Source organism: Ursus arctos, unplaced genomic scaffold, assembly GCF_023065955.2.
Source record: "Ursus arctos isolate Adak ecotype North America unplaced genomic scaffold, UrsArc2.0 scaffold_1, whole genome shotgun sequence".
NCBI lineage: Eukaryota > Metazoa > Chordata > Mammalia > Carnivora > Ursidae > Ursus > Ursus arctos.
The window spans coordinates 45,177,906-45,195,809 of NW_026622763.1; the positions used below are offsets into that span (position 1 = coordinate 45,177,906).

The window sequence follows — 17,904 nt, forward strand, 5'->3', positions numbered from 1 at the left end:
TTTGTATGTCATTTATATAACATGCTAATTTGGATAGGCTATTCCCCAGAACAAGCACTCCTTTGAAGATAGCTTCATTTCTCCTGATAGGTAGACTTCATAGTTCAGTCAGTGTTAAGAATGACAAAAGAAATGGACAAATTGCAAAAATATTTTTTCCTTTTCTTCCTATTTTGATCCAATCTTTTTCTATAACCCTAGTGTATTTATATTTCACACCTTACATTAAAAGAGAAATAATCCCAGCAAATGTTACCAGTTTTAATTAAGGCAAACAACGGAAATACTACTTTTAAGAGTTAAAGTAAAAACAAAATCTAAGTTGATTGTCTTGTTAATTAGGTGTCCTTGCTAAAGACTCTTAGAGGACTTTGTTTTTAGTCATAATATGGATGACTTCAACCACATAAAAACAATCATGTGGGTTTTGATTTTTCTCTGAGGGAAAAGATACCCTATTCTCATGTCAGAATCCATGTAGAGAAAACCAATTCTCTCTCCCCTGCATTACTTTTCCTCTTAATTCTAATTCAGATCTTCTGAAAACAAAAATCACCAGCCAGTGTCTAGGTTAACAAGCGGCAGTTCCCAGCCAGCAACCCGATGGCAAAGCACTGGAATGAGGCATCTGGAAGGAAACGCAAGTCCATGAGAGTGCGCCATGTGTCTAGTCCTCAGGGAAGTGATTTATATACTGGGTCCCTCTAGTCAAATGCCCAAAAGAAGTATTTCTCCTGGATGACCAACTAACCCCCATCTTCCAAATCCTTTGTGGCCTCCCCTTCCAGATACGGTAGTTTGCACAGTGCTAGTGAAATGTGGGCCTCGGGAGTCAAGCCGGAAAGGGTGTCAAGTATTTCTCTAGAGCTGTATCACCGCTCACTCTTACTTAAAAGATAAATAACAAGTTCACTGACCAGAATGTCAGGAGCTCTTTTACACAGTTCCTCTGTCAAAAAAGAAAAAAAATATGCATGCAAGAGAAAAAAAAACAATGTTGCCAGGGAAATTTGTATACAAACAGTTTTTTAAAATACCTTCATCTTTGTACCCCCAACTGAATTGCATGGCTTTTTTGGTCATGGTTGTTATATTTTCCATTATGTTGCAAGGTTCTTATATTAAATATCTAATTTTTAAATGGAATTCATTTTTATTCTTCCTAAAAAAAATACAACTGATTATCAGAATATTTATTGTCTATACAAGTGACCTCTCAATGACTCATAATTATTAACTTTTGTGATTAAGGTCACATTTGCTTAAGAATCATCAAAAAGACACATTTCTGCCTATGCTCTTATTTACTTGGTTTGTAAGTATTTTTAATATCTATATGAAAAGTACAATTGTCAACACTGCTATGAGCCCCCCCCCCCCAAAAAAAGTCCCTGGTACCAGGAAATGAACTTAAATGCATTTCCTTCTCTCTTGCTTATTTCTCATTTTCCAATGAATATAGGTATAGCCCAGTCACACAATAGAAATATTTTCCAAAACAAAGTAAATCAACATATTTTAAATTCATTTCCCTATAAACCCTAACTAATTGGTTTTAGAACTCCAAATGTCTATTTTTCACTGTTCTCTAATTCTGAATTTCTCATCAAAACCTCACAATTATTCCCAATGACAGGCCTGGAAACCTAGAATCACTGCTGAATTTAGTAGCTAATCCATCCTCATACATACCTGATAATGACACTACCAAATGTCGGTGAATGGTTAGGCCATTTTCCAATGACAGCCAGTAGAAGGAAAAAGTAGATTTTGTGCTATCAAGTCCTTTCCCTAATCAAAACTGACAACATCTACAAAATGAATCATCTGACAAAAGGATGACTGAAACAAGTATATTGCATAGGTAAAAAAAAGAAGGAAAAAACTATAGAACTACTTTAAAGATAATAGAAATTATTTATTTTAAAAATCAACTAAATAATTTAATTTTTTTAAAGATTTTATTTATTTATTTGGCAGAGAAAGAGTGAGAGAGGGAACACAAGCAGGGGGAGTGGGAGAGAAAGAAGCAGGCTCCCCGCTGAACAGGGAGCTCGATGTGGGACTCAATCCCATGACCTGAGCCGAAGGCAGACGCTTTCATGACTGAGCCACCCAGGCGCCCCTAAATACTTTAATTTTAAAAAGTAGGGAAAAACCCACCTAGAGTCGACAAAGGTCATTGCAAGTCAAATGTAAATAAAAAAATATTATTGCAGAAATATACCTGTGACCCTAGCACTAACCTGATGCGACAATCTTAGCAAAAATGATTTGACTATCATTTTTAAAAGAAGGAAACAGCAAGATTTCTCAATAAAATTCTATTGGTTGTCATAGCATCTGTTGTGAGGAACTGAATCAAGATGAAAAGGAAAAGGACAGAGAAATTACATACTTTTAGAACTTCTCAGTATTCTATCTCAGGATGGTACTGACCATGGGTAAAATGAACCAGAGACCTACACGAATTAACCAACACATACTACATATGTAAAACATTTATCTGTATCTATCTATTCATTTGTGACACTGGGATAATCCACATTTTATCCAAATATGAATATGTATATCCCTATGTTTTCTAAGACTCTTCACCTAGTTTTGCATGTTAACATAACAGACTGGACTATGAGGATACATAAGCGAATTCCTTCATATCTCCTTAAAATACCATTGTAGATTCCTCACATCTTGTATTTGTGTAGTATCATTTTTCTGAAATTCAACCTTAAGTACAGATCTTCCTCAACTTATGATGGGGTTCCATCCCAATAAGCGCATTATAACTTGAAAATGTTGGTAAGTCAAATGCATTTACTACATCTAAGCTACAGAATATCATAGCTTAGCCTATACTCCTTTAAATGTGCTGAGAACACATTAGCCTACAGTTGGGCACAATCATCTCTCACAGAGCCTCTTTCGTAATATCTCATGTAACTGATTCACTACTGTACTGAAAGTGAACACGAGAATGGTTGCTGTTTATCCCCGGGGGGCTGACTGGGAGCCGCAGCTGCAGCTGCCCAGCTCATGCGAGAGTAACCTACAGGACATCGCTAGCCCAGGAGAATACCAAAACTCAGAATTCAAAATACAGTTTCTACGGAGTGCGTATCACTTTTGCACCATCCCAAAGTCAAAAAAATCTTAAGTTGATGACTTATATATTTCAACAAGAGGTCATATTCTACTCGATGCTATGAGGAATTCAAAGTATTGGATATAATTTCTCTGATCCAAAAGACTGTCCAATCTGGTTGAGGAGACAAGACCTTTTAGAGAAATACATGGCTTCTAGTAATCAAGTAACAAAATAAGTGAAGTGGCAGGATTTGGATAGTTGTGTGGGTGAAGTTAGGTGGAAAATTACAGTCCTTGCAAAGAAAAAAAAAGCATAGCCCTAAAGATAGAACTGAGTGAAATATATTATAACAAAGAGAAGAACCTGTCTTGACTTGGGGGTGGGGGTGTGGAAGATACTGGTAAATAACATTACATAATTAGATGTAAACATTACATAATTAGATTAAAAATCATGCTGACAAGTTTCACCCAAGTAAAGCAACTTGAGTATGAAGTAAAGCAAGTTTGGACTTGGGAGTCAGTGAAAAGAAAAAAAGAGAAATAGATCACAAGTAGATGCATAGGGTGTACATCTTTAAGATCCAAGATCTAGGTTAGACAACCTCTAAGATTTAACAACAAAAATAGTACACACGGTAGTTAATAGCACACACAAGGATAATATTGCCTGAGTTCAAATCCAAGGTCCACTACTTACTAATCATGGGGACTCTAGTGAATTACGTAATATTGTGGTTCAATCAACCACAAAGTCGAACTAAAAATAGTAAGACCTGTAAATGAGTTAATATACAATATTAAATGAGTTAATATATATGAAGTTTTAAGAATGGCCCTTTGGCACATAGTAAGTGCTATGAAAACTTTGGCTATTAGTGTGTATGGAACTCACCATTCTCCTGCTTTGGGCCCAATGACTTCAAGTTTCTTACACTGTCAACTACTCTCTCTTCACTGCTTGCGTTATATTCCATTATGTGTGGTCCTCTGCAAAACAGGATACTGTATGTTATATTTTGATACTATTTAAACACACACACACACACACACACACACACACACACACACACACACACCAGATGAAAAAAGAGGCAATAATTTCCAAAGACAGATGGATTGAAATAATCATCTTTTTTTCTGCCAAATACTGGAAATTTAATAGCAAGGAAAAAATACAACTGAGAGGAAATGCTCCTATGAACCATGAGCTTTCAAAGAGTGGTCCTATTACAAAGAAGGATCTAAGAAGCTTGGTAAAATGGACACTTCTCCAAAAACAGTGTCTTTTTGTTATTATTTGTCTTTTGAAGAAAAAGGAAACAAAATGAAACATTGAAGTCCTGCATCTGGCAAAGCCAACTTCTGGCAAATCAGGATGTGGACTGACCTCAACGGTTGTTTGTTTTGTTTTGTTTTGGTTTGGTTTGGTTTTAGTGATAGAAGGGTTTCATCTGGAGAAAATCCCATGCAAATTACAGTAAAACTTTGATAAAGATGGTTTATTTTGCCTACTTGATTTCATCTTTATTCATGATGTGGCATTTCTAACACAATATAAGTGTACTGTAGTATAGACTTCAATTCGTAGGACCAAATGGAAAATACACTCTGCATTATAAAGTTGACTGTAAAAATAATATTAGTAACTTAACGTCATAATCTAATATGCGGAATTGCTTTATATATCAGTGAAAATTCTTGAGAAGCATTTGCTGAAAATTAAAAATTAAATATTTCATTTAGATCAAACAGAAAATAGGCAAAAAATCATACAATACAAAACAAATACTTTCATATTTGAGTCATACAGATTAACTACATGCTATGGTTTATCTCACACAGGGCTACCAGAACTGTTGAAATTTGATTTTATTTAAAAACAAAACATGCAAATGCATACTTTATTAATAAGCATTCTTATAATGATGGTGAACAGAGTCTCAACTAAAGGGACTACTATATTTGTGTTTACAATATCAGACCTATAATTCAGAGACTAGTATTAATTAAACAAACCATCACCAACACTTCCAGCACATAGACTACTTACTGTCCATCTGTGTTTCTAGCTTCTTGTTTTTCTTCTTTGGAGTTTTGTGAGGGCTCTCCAGCAACATTGCCAAGGACTGAGTCAGGATCATTTTTCAGTGTATTTATTATATCAGTAGATCCAAAAGGAATATCTTGTGACTTCAGAGAAATATTTTCAGCCTCATCTTTAGGCACTGCACTGAGTTCTTCCTTTTCATCTATCTCTTCAAGGCTATGATCAGAGCTTATTCCAGCTACAAAGAAACGAAGATATCCTAAGTGTTAATTTGCCTCATTCATCCTATGCAATCCTAGCAAGAAAGGAATTTTTAAAATAATAATTAGCTGGACTCTTAAATGCTGCTCCAAAACTAATACGAAAATACTCTTCTAATGGTGAATAATCACATTAACATATAGTCAAATTATCTCAGACGTATACAATTCTAAAAATAATATGCTATCAAGCTAGGTTTTATTTGTGGTAGAGAAAAAAGTATTTAAACTCGTAATCTTCAAGTTATATATCTCTATCTGAGAGATATCTATGTATCTTTGAATTTAAATGATTTTTACATTCATACACTAGCTCTAAATGTAAATTAAAAGAACATGAGATTTTATGTACTTATAAAATCTGACTCCATAGTTATCAGAATTACAATGGAGAATTATCTGAGCCCCTCTTAAAAATACCAGGGCTCACACCCTCCTCCACACCTGTTAAATCAGAATCTCTGAAGGGTGGGGCCAAGAATTTTTAAGGCTCCTAAGGTGATTCAAATACAAAACCAGGGTTAAAAGACACAGATACGTAATGCACTTTTTGAAAATACAAACAAGTATTATACAATGAAAATTATTCCCACTCAGTTTGATTCTCAGAGGCAACTTCCTTTAATAGGTTTTTCCAATGTATTATCGGAAAGTATAATGAGCATACAAGCAGATATGCATACTCATGCTTCTTTATTTTTTGTTGGTTCATTTAATATGAATGGAAGCATACTATACCTGATGTTTTTCACCTTCTGTTTTTCCACTTAACTACGAAAAATTGTCCCATATCAATGTGTGTGTGTGTGTGTGTGTGTGTGTGTGATTCTCTTCAAAAGCTGCAGTTAATATTTCATTGTATAAGAATGTTTTATCATTATTCCTTTAGTACCAACAACAAATGGCCAACAGATTAAAAGAGGAGACATCCTAATTGGTGTCCACACTAGCTGTGAAATTTAATTTAAACCAAAGAATGAGGTTCTGAATCTTTGCTTATTTAAGTATAATTTAACACTCCCATTAACACAATAGCAGCTGAACAAAGTTTAATTTACCGCAATGGGGGGGAGGGATGGTAGAGCATTAGGTTATAGTGATCAGCACATCCACAAAATTAATACAAACTTCAACATATTTGAAGAATATTTAAAGTAATGTAGGTCTTTAATTTTATCTCTAGGCAGAACAGCGTGCTTTATATGCTACTTAATAAACAAATATGGAGACTTTTAATGACAGTTTCATTGTGAATAAAAAGTAGATTACTCAACAGAAAAAATATTACGGAATTTGAATTTAAGTGAATTTTAAAAAAATATATTTTGGCAAATCTTGTTTTATTATGACATGTGAAAACACCATTATGATACCAATGTACAATATTATGTTACAACAGCATATCATAGTTGTGCAGTAAGAGTATATTTATGTAATTTGAAAACTGTGTTTGAGAAAATTAATGCCTGTTCCGGTTTAGAAGCAAATGTGTTTTATAAATGGCCCCTTGGCATGTATTAAGCTCTTTACACATTAGATTAACTGAGGTAACACTTAGCAAAATTACTGTTATCCTGATTTCTCTCTTGCCCATCAAAAGTATTTCACATAGGGGCCCCTGGGTGGCTCAGTCAGTTAAGCATCTGACTCTTGATTTCAGCTCAGGTCAGGATCTCAGGGGCCTCGGATGAGCCCTGCCTTGGGCTCTGCGCTCAGCAGGAAGTCTGCTTGAGAGTCTCTCCTTCGCCCTCTGCCCCTCCCCCGCACCCTCATCCCCTGTCCCCACTGGTGGGCGCAGGCACACACTTGCGCTCTCACACTCTCAAAGAAATCTTTAAAAAAAAAAAAAAAAAAGTACTTCAAACAACTTTTCTTTAAGTATGGGGCCCCCCCCGTCCTTAAATTAACGAGTCTCAGTTAATTAAAGAATAAGTGAGATATTTCGAAAATCTTTTCAAATTATGTTTCTGAAATTTTATAACTTGGTAGTTACAAGCATCATGTAGGCTTGCTTAAATATATATTTTTTACTAGCTTGAAGAGTATTCCTAATCTTAAAATTCTTAGGAAAGGCTGTGATTATTTTTAAAAATTCTAATAATCCAAAAAAACTTTCAGAGTTGATTGGTTGACTAGCACAAATTTCCCCAAGCTTCGAAAAATAATAAAACAAGTTTGATTTGTATGTGTTATATGATGGCCACATTTTAGGACTACAATAAAAAAAGACTGGGTGAGGGCTGTGAACAATGAATAAATTCCACAAATATTGTAGCATGACTATTGTATTTCAGCTTCATAAGTTTTAAGGGAATACTCACTTTCAAAGAATACAGTGTTCAAAATCTTTGTGAAGTTTTAAGATTTAACAACTTCCAAAGTATAAATGTTAAAAAATTACAGAAGTCATCTTTTGAAAGTTTAATTATTGCAATTTTTTACCTTTACTATGCTTTATATGATTTGAATTTTTAAGTTTTTCAGTTCCTCTAAAGAAAGCAACATTGAAACAAAAAATAAGATTCAAAAATTCTTTAAAAGTCACAAAATGTAATATGTATAAATGAAATTTAAATTCTAAGCTTTTAGAAGACATGTTTGTAAGTCTGGAGCGTTTTACTTTTAAATAATTAAAGCTTATAATTTCACTGAGATGTTTGGGATACTCTGTATATTTTTCCTGGAGATGATCGAAATGGCAGAATTGACAAATTTCTCTCTTTGCTAAAATAAAATCATATTAAATTACATCTATTCTAGGGGCACCTGGGTGGCTCAGTCGTTAAGCGTCTGCCTTCGGCTCAGGGCGTGATCCCGGCGTTATGGGATCGAGCCCCACATCGGGCTCCTCTGCTGGGAGCCTGCTTCTTCCTCTCCCACTCCCCCTGCTTGTGTTCCCTCTCTCACTGGCTGTCTTTCTCTCTGTCAAATAAATAAATAAAATCTTTAAAAAAAAAATTACATCTATTCTACCACTCCCTCTCTGCCCCTCTCCCTAGTTGAGTGCTCTCTCCCTCTCTCTCTCAAATAAATAAATAAATAAAATCTTTTTGAAAAGTAGGGAGGCGCCTGGGTGGCTCAGTCCGTTGAGTATCCCACTCTTGGTTTCTGCTCAGGTCATATTCTCAGGGTCGTAAGACTGAGCCTCGCTTCGGTCTCTGTGCTTAGCATGGAGTCTGCCTGTGATTGTCTCTCTCTTCCAACCCCTCCTCACCTCTCCCTCGTCAGGCACATGCTCTTTCTCAATCTCAAATAAATAAATAAAATCTTTTTTTAAAAAATTACATCTATTGTGGTAAATTACTTTTTTGTATTCATTCATTCATTCATTCATTCATTCATTCAAAAAACACTTACTGTGTCAGACTCTACTGCAGTTGCTGCCAGACAGAGTAGTTTTTCTTTTTTAAAAATCGAGATACGATTCACACTCAGTAAAATTTATTTTTAGAATCCATGTTGGAAGGCTTCATTTGATAGATGTATAGTTGGGTGACCACCAACACCATCAAGATATAGAACAAGTCCATCAGTCTCCAAAACCCCTGGGGCCCTTTGGTGATCAACCACTCCCCCTAACCCTAGACCTGGCAACCACTGTACGGACTGACCATAGTTTATCCATTCCTCAGTTTAGGGACATTGGGTTGTTTCTTATTTGGGACAATTATGAATAAAAATCTTAAAATAATTTACATGTAAGTTTTTATGTGCAAAGAGGTTTTCATTTTCCTTGGAAAATACGTAGGAGTGGGATTGCTGGGTTATACAGAAAATGAATGCTTAAATTTTATTTTTAAAGACTTGTCAAACTATTTTCCAAACTGGCCACACAATATTGCATTACTATAAGCAGTATGTGATATGATATTAATTTTAAATGATTTTAAATAAGGACTCATTCTGAGTTAATAAAAAAATTGAATAAAATTATTTATAATGAAAGGCAAGTATTACCTAACTATAAATTTTTGCCATCTGGTAACAAAATAATTCCAATAATTTAACATAAAAATCCCAATTAAAAACAATACTATAGAAAATAAGCCATGCCTAGATAACAAAAGAGTAGTCCAAGAAAGAAAAAAAATAGATAGATATAGATATTCTTTTATACTCATAAAGTTAAACACTGGAAATAACAGAGTTCAAAGAGGTTTGCCAAAAGGCAGAAAACCAAATAGAACAAAAGCTGAAATCCTCCAAAGCCACTTATTTTATTCATCTTATGCCTTGCCATATTCATCTATCTGGTTAGGGAAAATATGAAACTCCAAACCTGTAAGAGAATTTCAAGTGAAAGGGGGAAACCACTATTTCTTTGAGACATTTTTACACAAGGGATGACCAAGTAGTGAAATGTTTATGTGGGGATAATCTTAATCTGCATCAAAGAAAGCACCAGGCAGGAAAGGCCCGGTCACCCACATGTCAGAGGCGTTCCGGCTGCCTCGGGTGTTCCAGGGCATTCGGAGAGAGAGTCTTCATCCCGCAGTTTGGGCACAGTGCAGTGTTCATGACTGGGGAGTCCGGGGCCGAGGGAGGCTTCTGTCGAAGAAGTAAAGTCTGTGGAAATGGCACTTAGACAACAGAGTTACGGCGAGCAGAGAACAAGAAGCATTTCGAAGAAATCAGATTTGTTAGCTCAGGATTATCCATGCGTTAAACAAGAGGTAACCAGGGGAATAAAAGGTAAAGAAAGAGAAACAGATATCAAGCAAAGTTTGAATAGCATTCACACCTTCTTTCTAATACTTCTGAGTCTTCTCATTTCACTTATATAGTTGGATATTATTTAATAAAATCCCTTTGTGGAACAAAACAGTATCATTGATATTATTCTGGGTAAGACTTAAGAAGTAAGAAAAATCATGACTAGTGATATAAGGATAATGTTTTTAATCACAGAGGACAGGAGAATTCTTATATAAGATGTGTCAAAATCTCAAATTCCTAAAAATCACCTAAGGATTAAAAATTTTGGAGCATCTGGGTGTTCTCGAGTTTCTCCTGTGTTTATGAATATTATTTCTGAAAATTAGGTAGGGTTATATTGAACAATTTTCATACCTATAAAATTATCCCCATGTTAAAGTACTGGCATAGTAATATCCTATTTTTGGTTAGACATTAGTCTGTCATGTTCATTAACATCTAACGTTAAGTCTAAGAATTAAGAAATTTTATATTTATTCTTATAATAGCTACTATTAAAAATATAGGGAAACAGTATTAAATTGAATTATTTTATTTTTACTGGCATTTCATTAATTTGGACAACTCAAAATGTAACCATATAATAGAAAATACTACTTGATGACAAATTTTTACCACTAAATTAGGACACTATGTATGTCAAATTCATACATAGGACAGTTGTGTAAATAATGGTACGTTACACCTTGGTGTAAGTTTCTTCTGAACACACTAAGGTACATTCCTAACTAATATGTGTCCTTCTTGGGAAGGACATTAATAAGTGGTAACCTGACACTGCATAAGGAAAGTTCTTAAGCTACCATCACAGAACTAAAATTTTGAGTTCTGCCAGTTTCATACTCAACCCAGGGTGGAAAATTTTTCATTTCATATTATAAAATCTGGGAAATAGAGTCCAAGCATCTGTATGTCTTTCATAGAGCATTATAACTAGATTCATTCCTCAACTGCCATGAAAGGTCTTTTTCCGGAACTACGTGATGTGGAATCAAGGTGTCCTACCTGGGCTGGGCAGCCCCTCGGGAGAGTTTGCTTCCAAAACACCGTCCGAAGGAACTGCGTGTTCTGCCTGCAGGGCTGGGGGGGCAGAAGCAGCACAACTTATAAACAAGTCACATTCACAAATGTAGCAATTCCTTAGTAGCTTAATTTATTTGTATATAATTTGGGAAGAGATAGCCGTAACTCTGTTAGAAGCCATTTCTTCGTCCAGCTTTGATACAACTAAAGTCAACTTAGCTTCCCCTTCCTACGGGCAGTCAATCCTGGAAGGAGAGTGTCCTGAACAGATTCACAAGTGATCACATGCTCAGTTTTTGGATCAGGGAGCTACACAATTTTTTTTTTTTTGGTTATGTTACAGATTTTAAAAAGGTAGTTAAGTGAGAATAATCAGGGACTATCGAAATATTATTAAAATTAATTTAAAAACCTGAGTATTGTCTTTTAGTAAAAAGACCTGATTTACTTTACTGTCTATACGAAACCAGACCTAACACACATGGAATGTTAACGTGAAAAGTAACATTACCAGTGACAGGACTATTTTCATCACTTTGATGCAGGGGTGTTTTGGAGGGCGGGGAAGGTGCTTTTCGCTTTGTCCTCTTCAAAGACGAACTGCCAGCAGATGCACTACTGAGCTGCAGTGAGCCAGTTCTCACTATGCCTGCTCCACAGGGACTCTGGAGAACAAAATGACCAGACACAATCTGTATTTAGAAATTGACAGCAAACTTCACGAAGACACTGACCTTTACATCAGCTGCTTTAGATGCCAACATGAAACATAAGAGTCATTCCTTCAAAAAACATTTATGGAGTACCTGCCGTGTGCCAGGAGCTGAGCTATGAGACAGATATGTAAAGTAAAGTAAAATATGGTCCTTCTCAAGGAACTCAGGCCAGGATGGAAGAATGGCATACCAACAACCAATTATAATGTGGAGGACTCATAATAGTTAAAAATTAGCTTTCAAAGAAAAATATGGAGAAAAAGGGATGTAGAGTAAGAGGTGAAAAGGGAAGGATATCTGTACGTTAAAACAGCTGGCTTGATTAATCTTTCTTTTTTAGTACTAATGTATTAACAACAAACATCTCAAAAATTTATATGTCTACCCACGCAAGGTCATTTGAGGTCACCGACTCCATCCGCAGCTACTGCTCACACGGCCGGCATGTGACCGTCAGCAGACCCGAAGACAGGCCCGCCTCGCAGACCGCCCGCTGCCTCCTGGCGCACTGCCATGCCATCTCACGCTTTCTCTTTACAACCAACCTGCTTCAACGAGTTGTTCATAGTCTTTGTCTCCAGTTTCTCATCCCCCACTGGAACCTGCCCAACCAGATATTTCCCAACTTTTGATCCACTAAAACTATTCCTATCAAAGTCGTCAATGACCACAACCACAACTAAACTATTGGTTAATTCTCAGAACTCATTTATTTGACCTGTTAGCAGCATTCAACAGACTAGACTACCCTCTTAAAATTCTCTTTTTCTTACTTCCAGATGACCACATTCCTACTCCAGACAGATCCCAACGCTCCATTTTCTTTTACGGTTCTTTTTCATCTTAGTCCTTAGCTACACTCTCTTCAGTATGTATGTTCACTCTGTTGGTAATCTCCTCCTTTCCCGTGCACTTACATATTATTCATATGCTGATTAATTCCAAACTTACGCCTCCATCCTCTATGTGATCTCCACTTAATATCCACGGCGATTTCAAACATGGCATGTCTAAAACTGAGATCCTGATAATCCCTTCTTCCCCCTCTCCCAGCAAAAATAGTCCTGTTCCCACAGTCTCTCCTGTTTCAGGAAGGAGCAAGTCATTCCTCCATTTGTTCAGTGCAGTGACTTTGGAGTCGTCCTCCTCTCCTTTCTCTCTCACACGCCACATGAAGTCCATCCCATTGGCGCATCAGCTTGACTGCTACCACATGGTCTGGATTACCATCAAGCACCTCCCAACGGACTCTGCTTCCACACGGTTCCCCTACGGCCCTTTCTCAACATACCAGCAAAAGGATCCTATCAAAACCGAAGTTTGCTTAGGGTCACTCTGTTCAAAACCTACTAACAGTTTCCCAGTCGGCACAGAAAGGCCGAAGTGTGGGTGAGGACGTCTACAGCAGTTAAGCACCAAGCCCCTAGATCTCTCCAACCACCTCCTGCCCTGAGTGTCCTCTCACAGGGACACAGCACAGTTAGGTCCACAATGGCAGCACTCGATGGAACACACACCTCACCGGGGGCAGGCAGGGTAGCACCTGGCCTACCTGAAGGCGAGTCAAACCATTCAGTATTCTCCGTATCAACTGATGAACAGCTGCAGCCACCAACCTCCTCCCCCTCCATACGACGGCCCTTCCTGCAGAACGTCTCAGACCTAACCAGCATGGAAAGAGCTAAAGCCCGCCACCCGAACCCAGACTGATTCAGTCACTAAAGCCAATTCTGATTAAACCTAAGGGTCATCCCTCACCCTCCACCCGCTCCAGGGTGGAGGTGGAGACAGATCCTCAGTTTGCACTTTGGACTTTTGAAACAATCAGGAGAAGGACCCTTGGCAATAAAGGGCTAAGAAGGAAAGGCATGGTATCATACAGCTGGACGAGCAGTATTTAAATGTCATTTCGAGCAGAATGTAAAGTTTTCTTCTTTTGATTAATGATATAGCTCCGTATTTGGAAACTTTCATTTGCTATCTTATAAAATTAAGTTTAGGAGTCGTTAGGAAAAAGTCCAAAAATTCTCCTAAAACAATGCAGCACTTCACTTTTCAAAACAATGATGTAAATATCAAAAGCAGTAGAATATGCCATTTTCTTTCTCAGATGAATTTACTCAGTAAAGCCCTATTAAGGCATGCTGCCCTCCTCTCACAGACCTACTTTACCAGTAAGAACACAGTAAGTGATCAATAAGTAATTGCTGAATGCACAAATCTGGGGCAGCATTTGATTTTCCTCCTACTTCCACACTGCAAACTTGTTTCAGTGCTTAGACTGATTGCTCTCATGAGGCCTATGATACAAACCTGTGTTCCCCTTTAGGCCAGATTCCCAATCACTGTCATTTATTGATCTTTTCTATTACCTGATAAAAGCAGTCGTGACTTGAATTAGTCATGAATTTCTCAAATGACAGTATCTGTTTAAGAGTTAGAGCTCTTAAATTTTGGTCATAATAAAATATACAGAAATTAGAAGGGAGGAATTTATATTGCAGACTCAGAAGTTTATATGAACCTATCCATAACTCAAAGACAAAATAAAAATAGACTCACATATTTCATTTATGTCCCTAGAGGTCTTAAAATAAGCAAACTTTTATTTTTTTGGTACAGGATATTTATATTTCTATGGATAAAGAATTTAAAATTTGTCAAAATACACAGATTTTAGTTTTACTAAAAATTTTTCAATAGCATTTATGAAGACAGCCCAGGGAAAAGAAGAGCAAAGACACGAACATTTTGAAGGAGCACATCTTTTGTAACTTTATCCTACAGAACTTAACTCCCTTTACCCTGTTTTGCAAGTGTAACATGAAAAGAAATGGACATACATTATTAGAGCTGCGATTGGATCACAGAGACTGAGAAGGAAGACATTAAGACGGCATGACTGTCACTGAGTGGTAGCAGAAAGATGTACATGACCTGTGATAACTAGATTTCATGCTATAATAGTTAAAACTTGCTACGTTTATGACAAAACTGTAAATTTCACAACTTATGTAGGATGGGCCAAGAGCAGGGGTTTTCAAGGAACAAGAATGGTTAAGTTTAGATAATCAGCAACAGATTAATGACAGAAAGGGAAGTTTTGTCCTGAGGTACAATAATATTAGTGTTAATGTTCAAGGAAATAGCTTAATATCTCTTTCTTGTCTTTCAAGACAGAGAGACAAGAGTTTTGTGTCGTTATTGTTAAAGAGAGAGGGAGCACAGGGGAGAGGGGTAGGGAGAGACTCTTAAGCAGGCTCCACCCCCAGCACAGAGCTGACACAGGGCTTGATCTCATGACCCCAGGATCATGACCTGAGCCAAAATCAAGAGTCAGATGCTTAACTGATTGAGCCCCTCAGGCACCCCTGCATGTTTTCTTTTTTACTGCTAGAAAATAATTTCAATCAGCTAAGAAGGACAGGTAAAATAAAATAAAAATCAAACTTGGTAGTTATTTCGTGTTAAAATAAAACATCACTATTAAGACCAAAGTGGAGGAACCCCTGGACCTTGGGAAAGGGATGTTCTATATCTACTGCAAGCACCCTTTTCTTGGGTAAAAGCCCACAGGAAAAGAAGAAGCATTTAAGTTAGAAGATCTAGGTGTTCCTAAATAGACTGCAACCAAGAAAAGTGGTGTGCACTGAGGAATGTGGGTGGAATACACGTAGCCAGCACGCAAGAATGGAGAGGTTCCTAACCCAAGAATAGCTACTTCTAGAAAGCAGACTCACTAAACCACCACAGCTGCTTAAGTAAACAAATCATGATTGCTAGGGAAACAAAAGCAAAAATGAACTACTGGGACTTCATCAAGATAAAAAGCTTCTGCACAGCAAAGGAAACAAAACTAAAAGGTAACCTAAAGAATAGGAGAAGATATTGACAAATGACATACCTGATAAAGGGTCAGTATCCAAAAATCTATAAAGAACTTATCAAACTCAACACCCAAAAAAAACAAATAATCCAGTTAAGAAATGGGCAGAAGATATGAATAGACATTTTTCCAAAGAAGACATCCAGATGGCCATCAGACACATGAAAAGATGCTCAACATCACTCATCACCAGGGAAATACAAATCAAAACTACAAAGAGATATCACCTCACCGGTCAAAATGGCTAAAATCAACAACACAGGAAACAACTGATGTTGGTGAGGATGCGGAGAAAGGAGAACCTCTAACACTGTTGGTGGGAATGCAAACTGGTGCAGCCAATGTGGAAAACAGTGTGGAGGTTCCTCAAAAAGTTACAAATAGAACTACCCTATGACCCAGCAATCGCACTACTGGGTATTTACCCAAAGGATACATAAACACCAATTCAAAGGGACACATGCACCCTGATGTCTATAGCAGCATTATCAACAATAGCAAAATTATGGAAAGAGCCCAAGTGTCCACTGACTGATGAATGGATATATAAGATGTGGTATATATACAGAATGGAATATTACTCAGCTATAAAAAAATGAAATCTTGTCATTTGCAATGGTGTGGATGGAGCTAGAGTGTATTATGCTAAGCGAAATAAGTCAGTCAGAGAAAGACAAATACCATATGATTTCACTCATATGGGGAATTTAAGAAACAAAATAGATGAACATAGGGGAAAGAAAAAAGAGAGGGAAGGAAATAATCAAGATTTTTTTTTTTTTTAAGATTTGGGAGAGAGAGCACAAGCCGGGGGAGGGGTGGAGTGGTAGGGGCAGACAGAGAGGGAGAAGCAGACTCCTTGAGGAGCAGGGAGCCTGATTCGGGGCTTGATCACGAGACCCCAGGATCATGACCTGAGCCCAAGTCAGACGCTTGAATCGATTGAGCCACCCAAGTGTCCCAAGACTTTTAACTACAGAGAACAAACTGAGGATTGTTGAAGGGGAGGGGCGTGGAGGATGGGCTAACTGGGTGATGGCGAGTAAGGAGGGCACATGCTGTGTTGAGCATTGGGTATCATATGTAAGTGGTGAATCACTAAATTCTATTCCTGAAATATTACGTTATATGTTAACTAGAATTTAAGTAAAAACTTGAAACATTAAAAATAAATAAAATGCTAAAAATTCTTTAAAAAGAAAGAAAAAAGGTGAGGAAGGCCATCAGTGCCTAACCAAGCAGCACCCCTAAGCCCTAGTTTTCCTGTGCCCTGCAGGAGTATGCACCTAACAGTCTCCTGACCGCTCTACCTTTGCATTAGTCAGGCTGGACCTACCCAGTAGTTTTGAATGTGAGCTTGCGTCTAACTGGAGAGGGCTTCTAGAGGTTTGCAAGTTGGAAGGCGGACTAGTGTCATGCTTACCAAACAAATGAGCTTTGCAGACAATGTCAGGGCTTGAACCAGGGAGCATGGCCACCTAGTGTCTCTGCAACCTTCAGCCTCCTCATCTATAAAGTGGGAAAAGTTAACAGTACCTCCAGCTCAGAAAGGGCTGGATGCTTATGTGAAATGACATGGGTGAAAACTCAGCACAGTGCTTAGTATACAGTACCGGCTCCGCAAGTATGAGCTAATGTTACATGCAGCTCATCTACTTTAAAGTATGTGAACATGATCTGTAAATAAAATAAGCAAATGATAGTTCTAATGCAGAGTGACAAGTATGGATAAAAGGAGGTACTTACTCTAGATTGTACTTTGTCTACAGTGATGGTGTTAGTAAGAGCCCTATTAGAGTCCATCTCTGTAATAATCAACCTTAAAACCCCACCAGTGCCCAGCATTCAGGAACTGGCGTTTAGTCCACTGAGTAAGCCAAATTCATTGTGTGTAATTCATTATGTGTAAAAATTCCCCCTTTAGGTCACCTCAGACAGCTCCATCCTACCTTTAAGGAATTTAATCACACTACTTTGCTAAATCTTGGTGATGGGTATATGAATGTGTATAATATGTGAATTTGAATATTTCATAAATTTAATGTAAAGAATTAAAGTTGAAAAACTATTTAGAATGGTCTTTAGCTTTCGGCACCAAGATACATTTCCTTTGGCTAAATTATGACTGAAATTTTTTAAATGAAGTTGAGATTAAACTATATTTAA

The 17,904-nt window shown here is 37.1% G+C and overlaps 1 protein-coding gene across 15 annotated transcripts in view; it reads right to left on the reverse strand.

The window, feature by feature from the left end:
* COBLL1 (cordon-bleu WH2 repeat protein like 1) overlaps positions 1-17,904 on the reverse strand; it is a 161,164-nt gene that overhangs the window by 11,037 nt on the left and 132,223 nt on the right. For 6 of the 15 annotated variants that reach the window (XM_026492660.4, XM_026492658.4, XM_026492657.4 and 3 more), the window contains 5 exons: positions 11,648-11,801; positions 11,119-11,193; positions 9,826-9,963; positions 5,141-5,375; positions 3,983-4,077 (listed from right to left, as the gene is read on the reverse strand). In XM_026492660.4, the coding sequence (XP_026348445.3) occupies positions 3,983-4,077; positions 5,141-5,375; positions 9,826-9,963; positions 11,119-11,193; positions 11,648-11,801 (697 nt within the window). The remainder of the gene's footprint in view (positions 1-3,982; positions 4,078-5,140; positions 5,376-9,825; positions 9,964-11,118; positions 11,194-11,647; positions 11,802-17,904) is intronic. The other 9 variants (XM_048214495.2, XM_048214494.2, XM_048214493.2 and 6 more) reach the window with 2 other exon arrangements.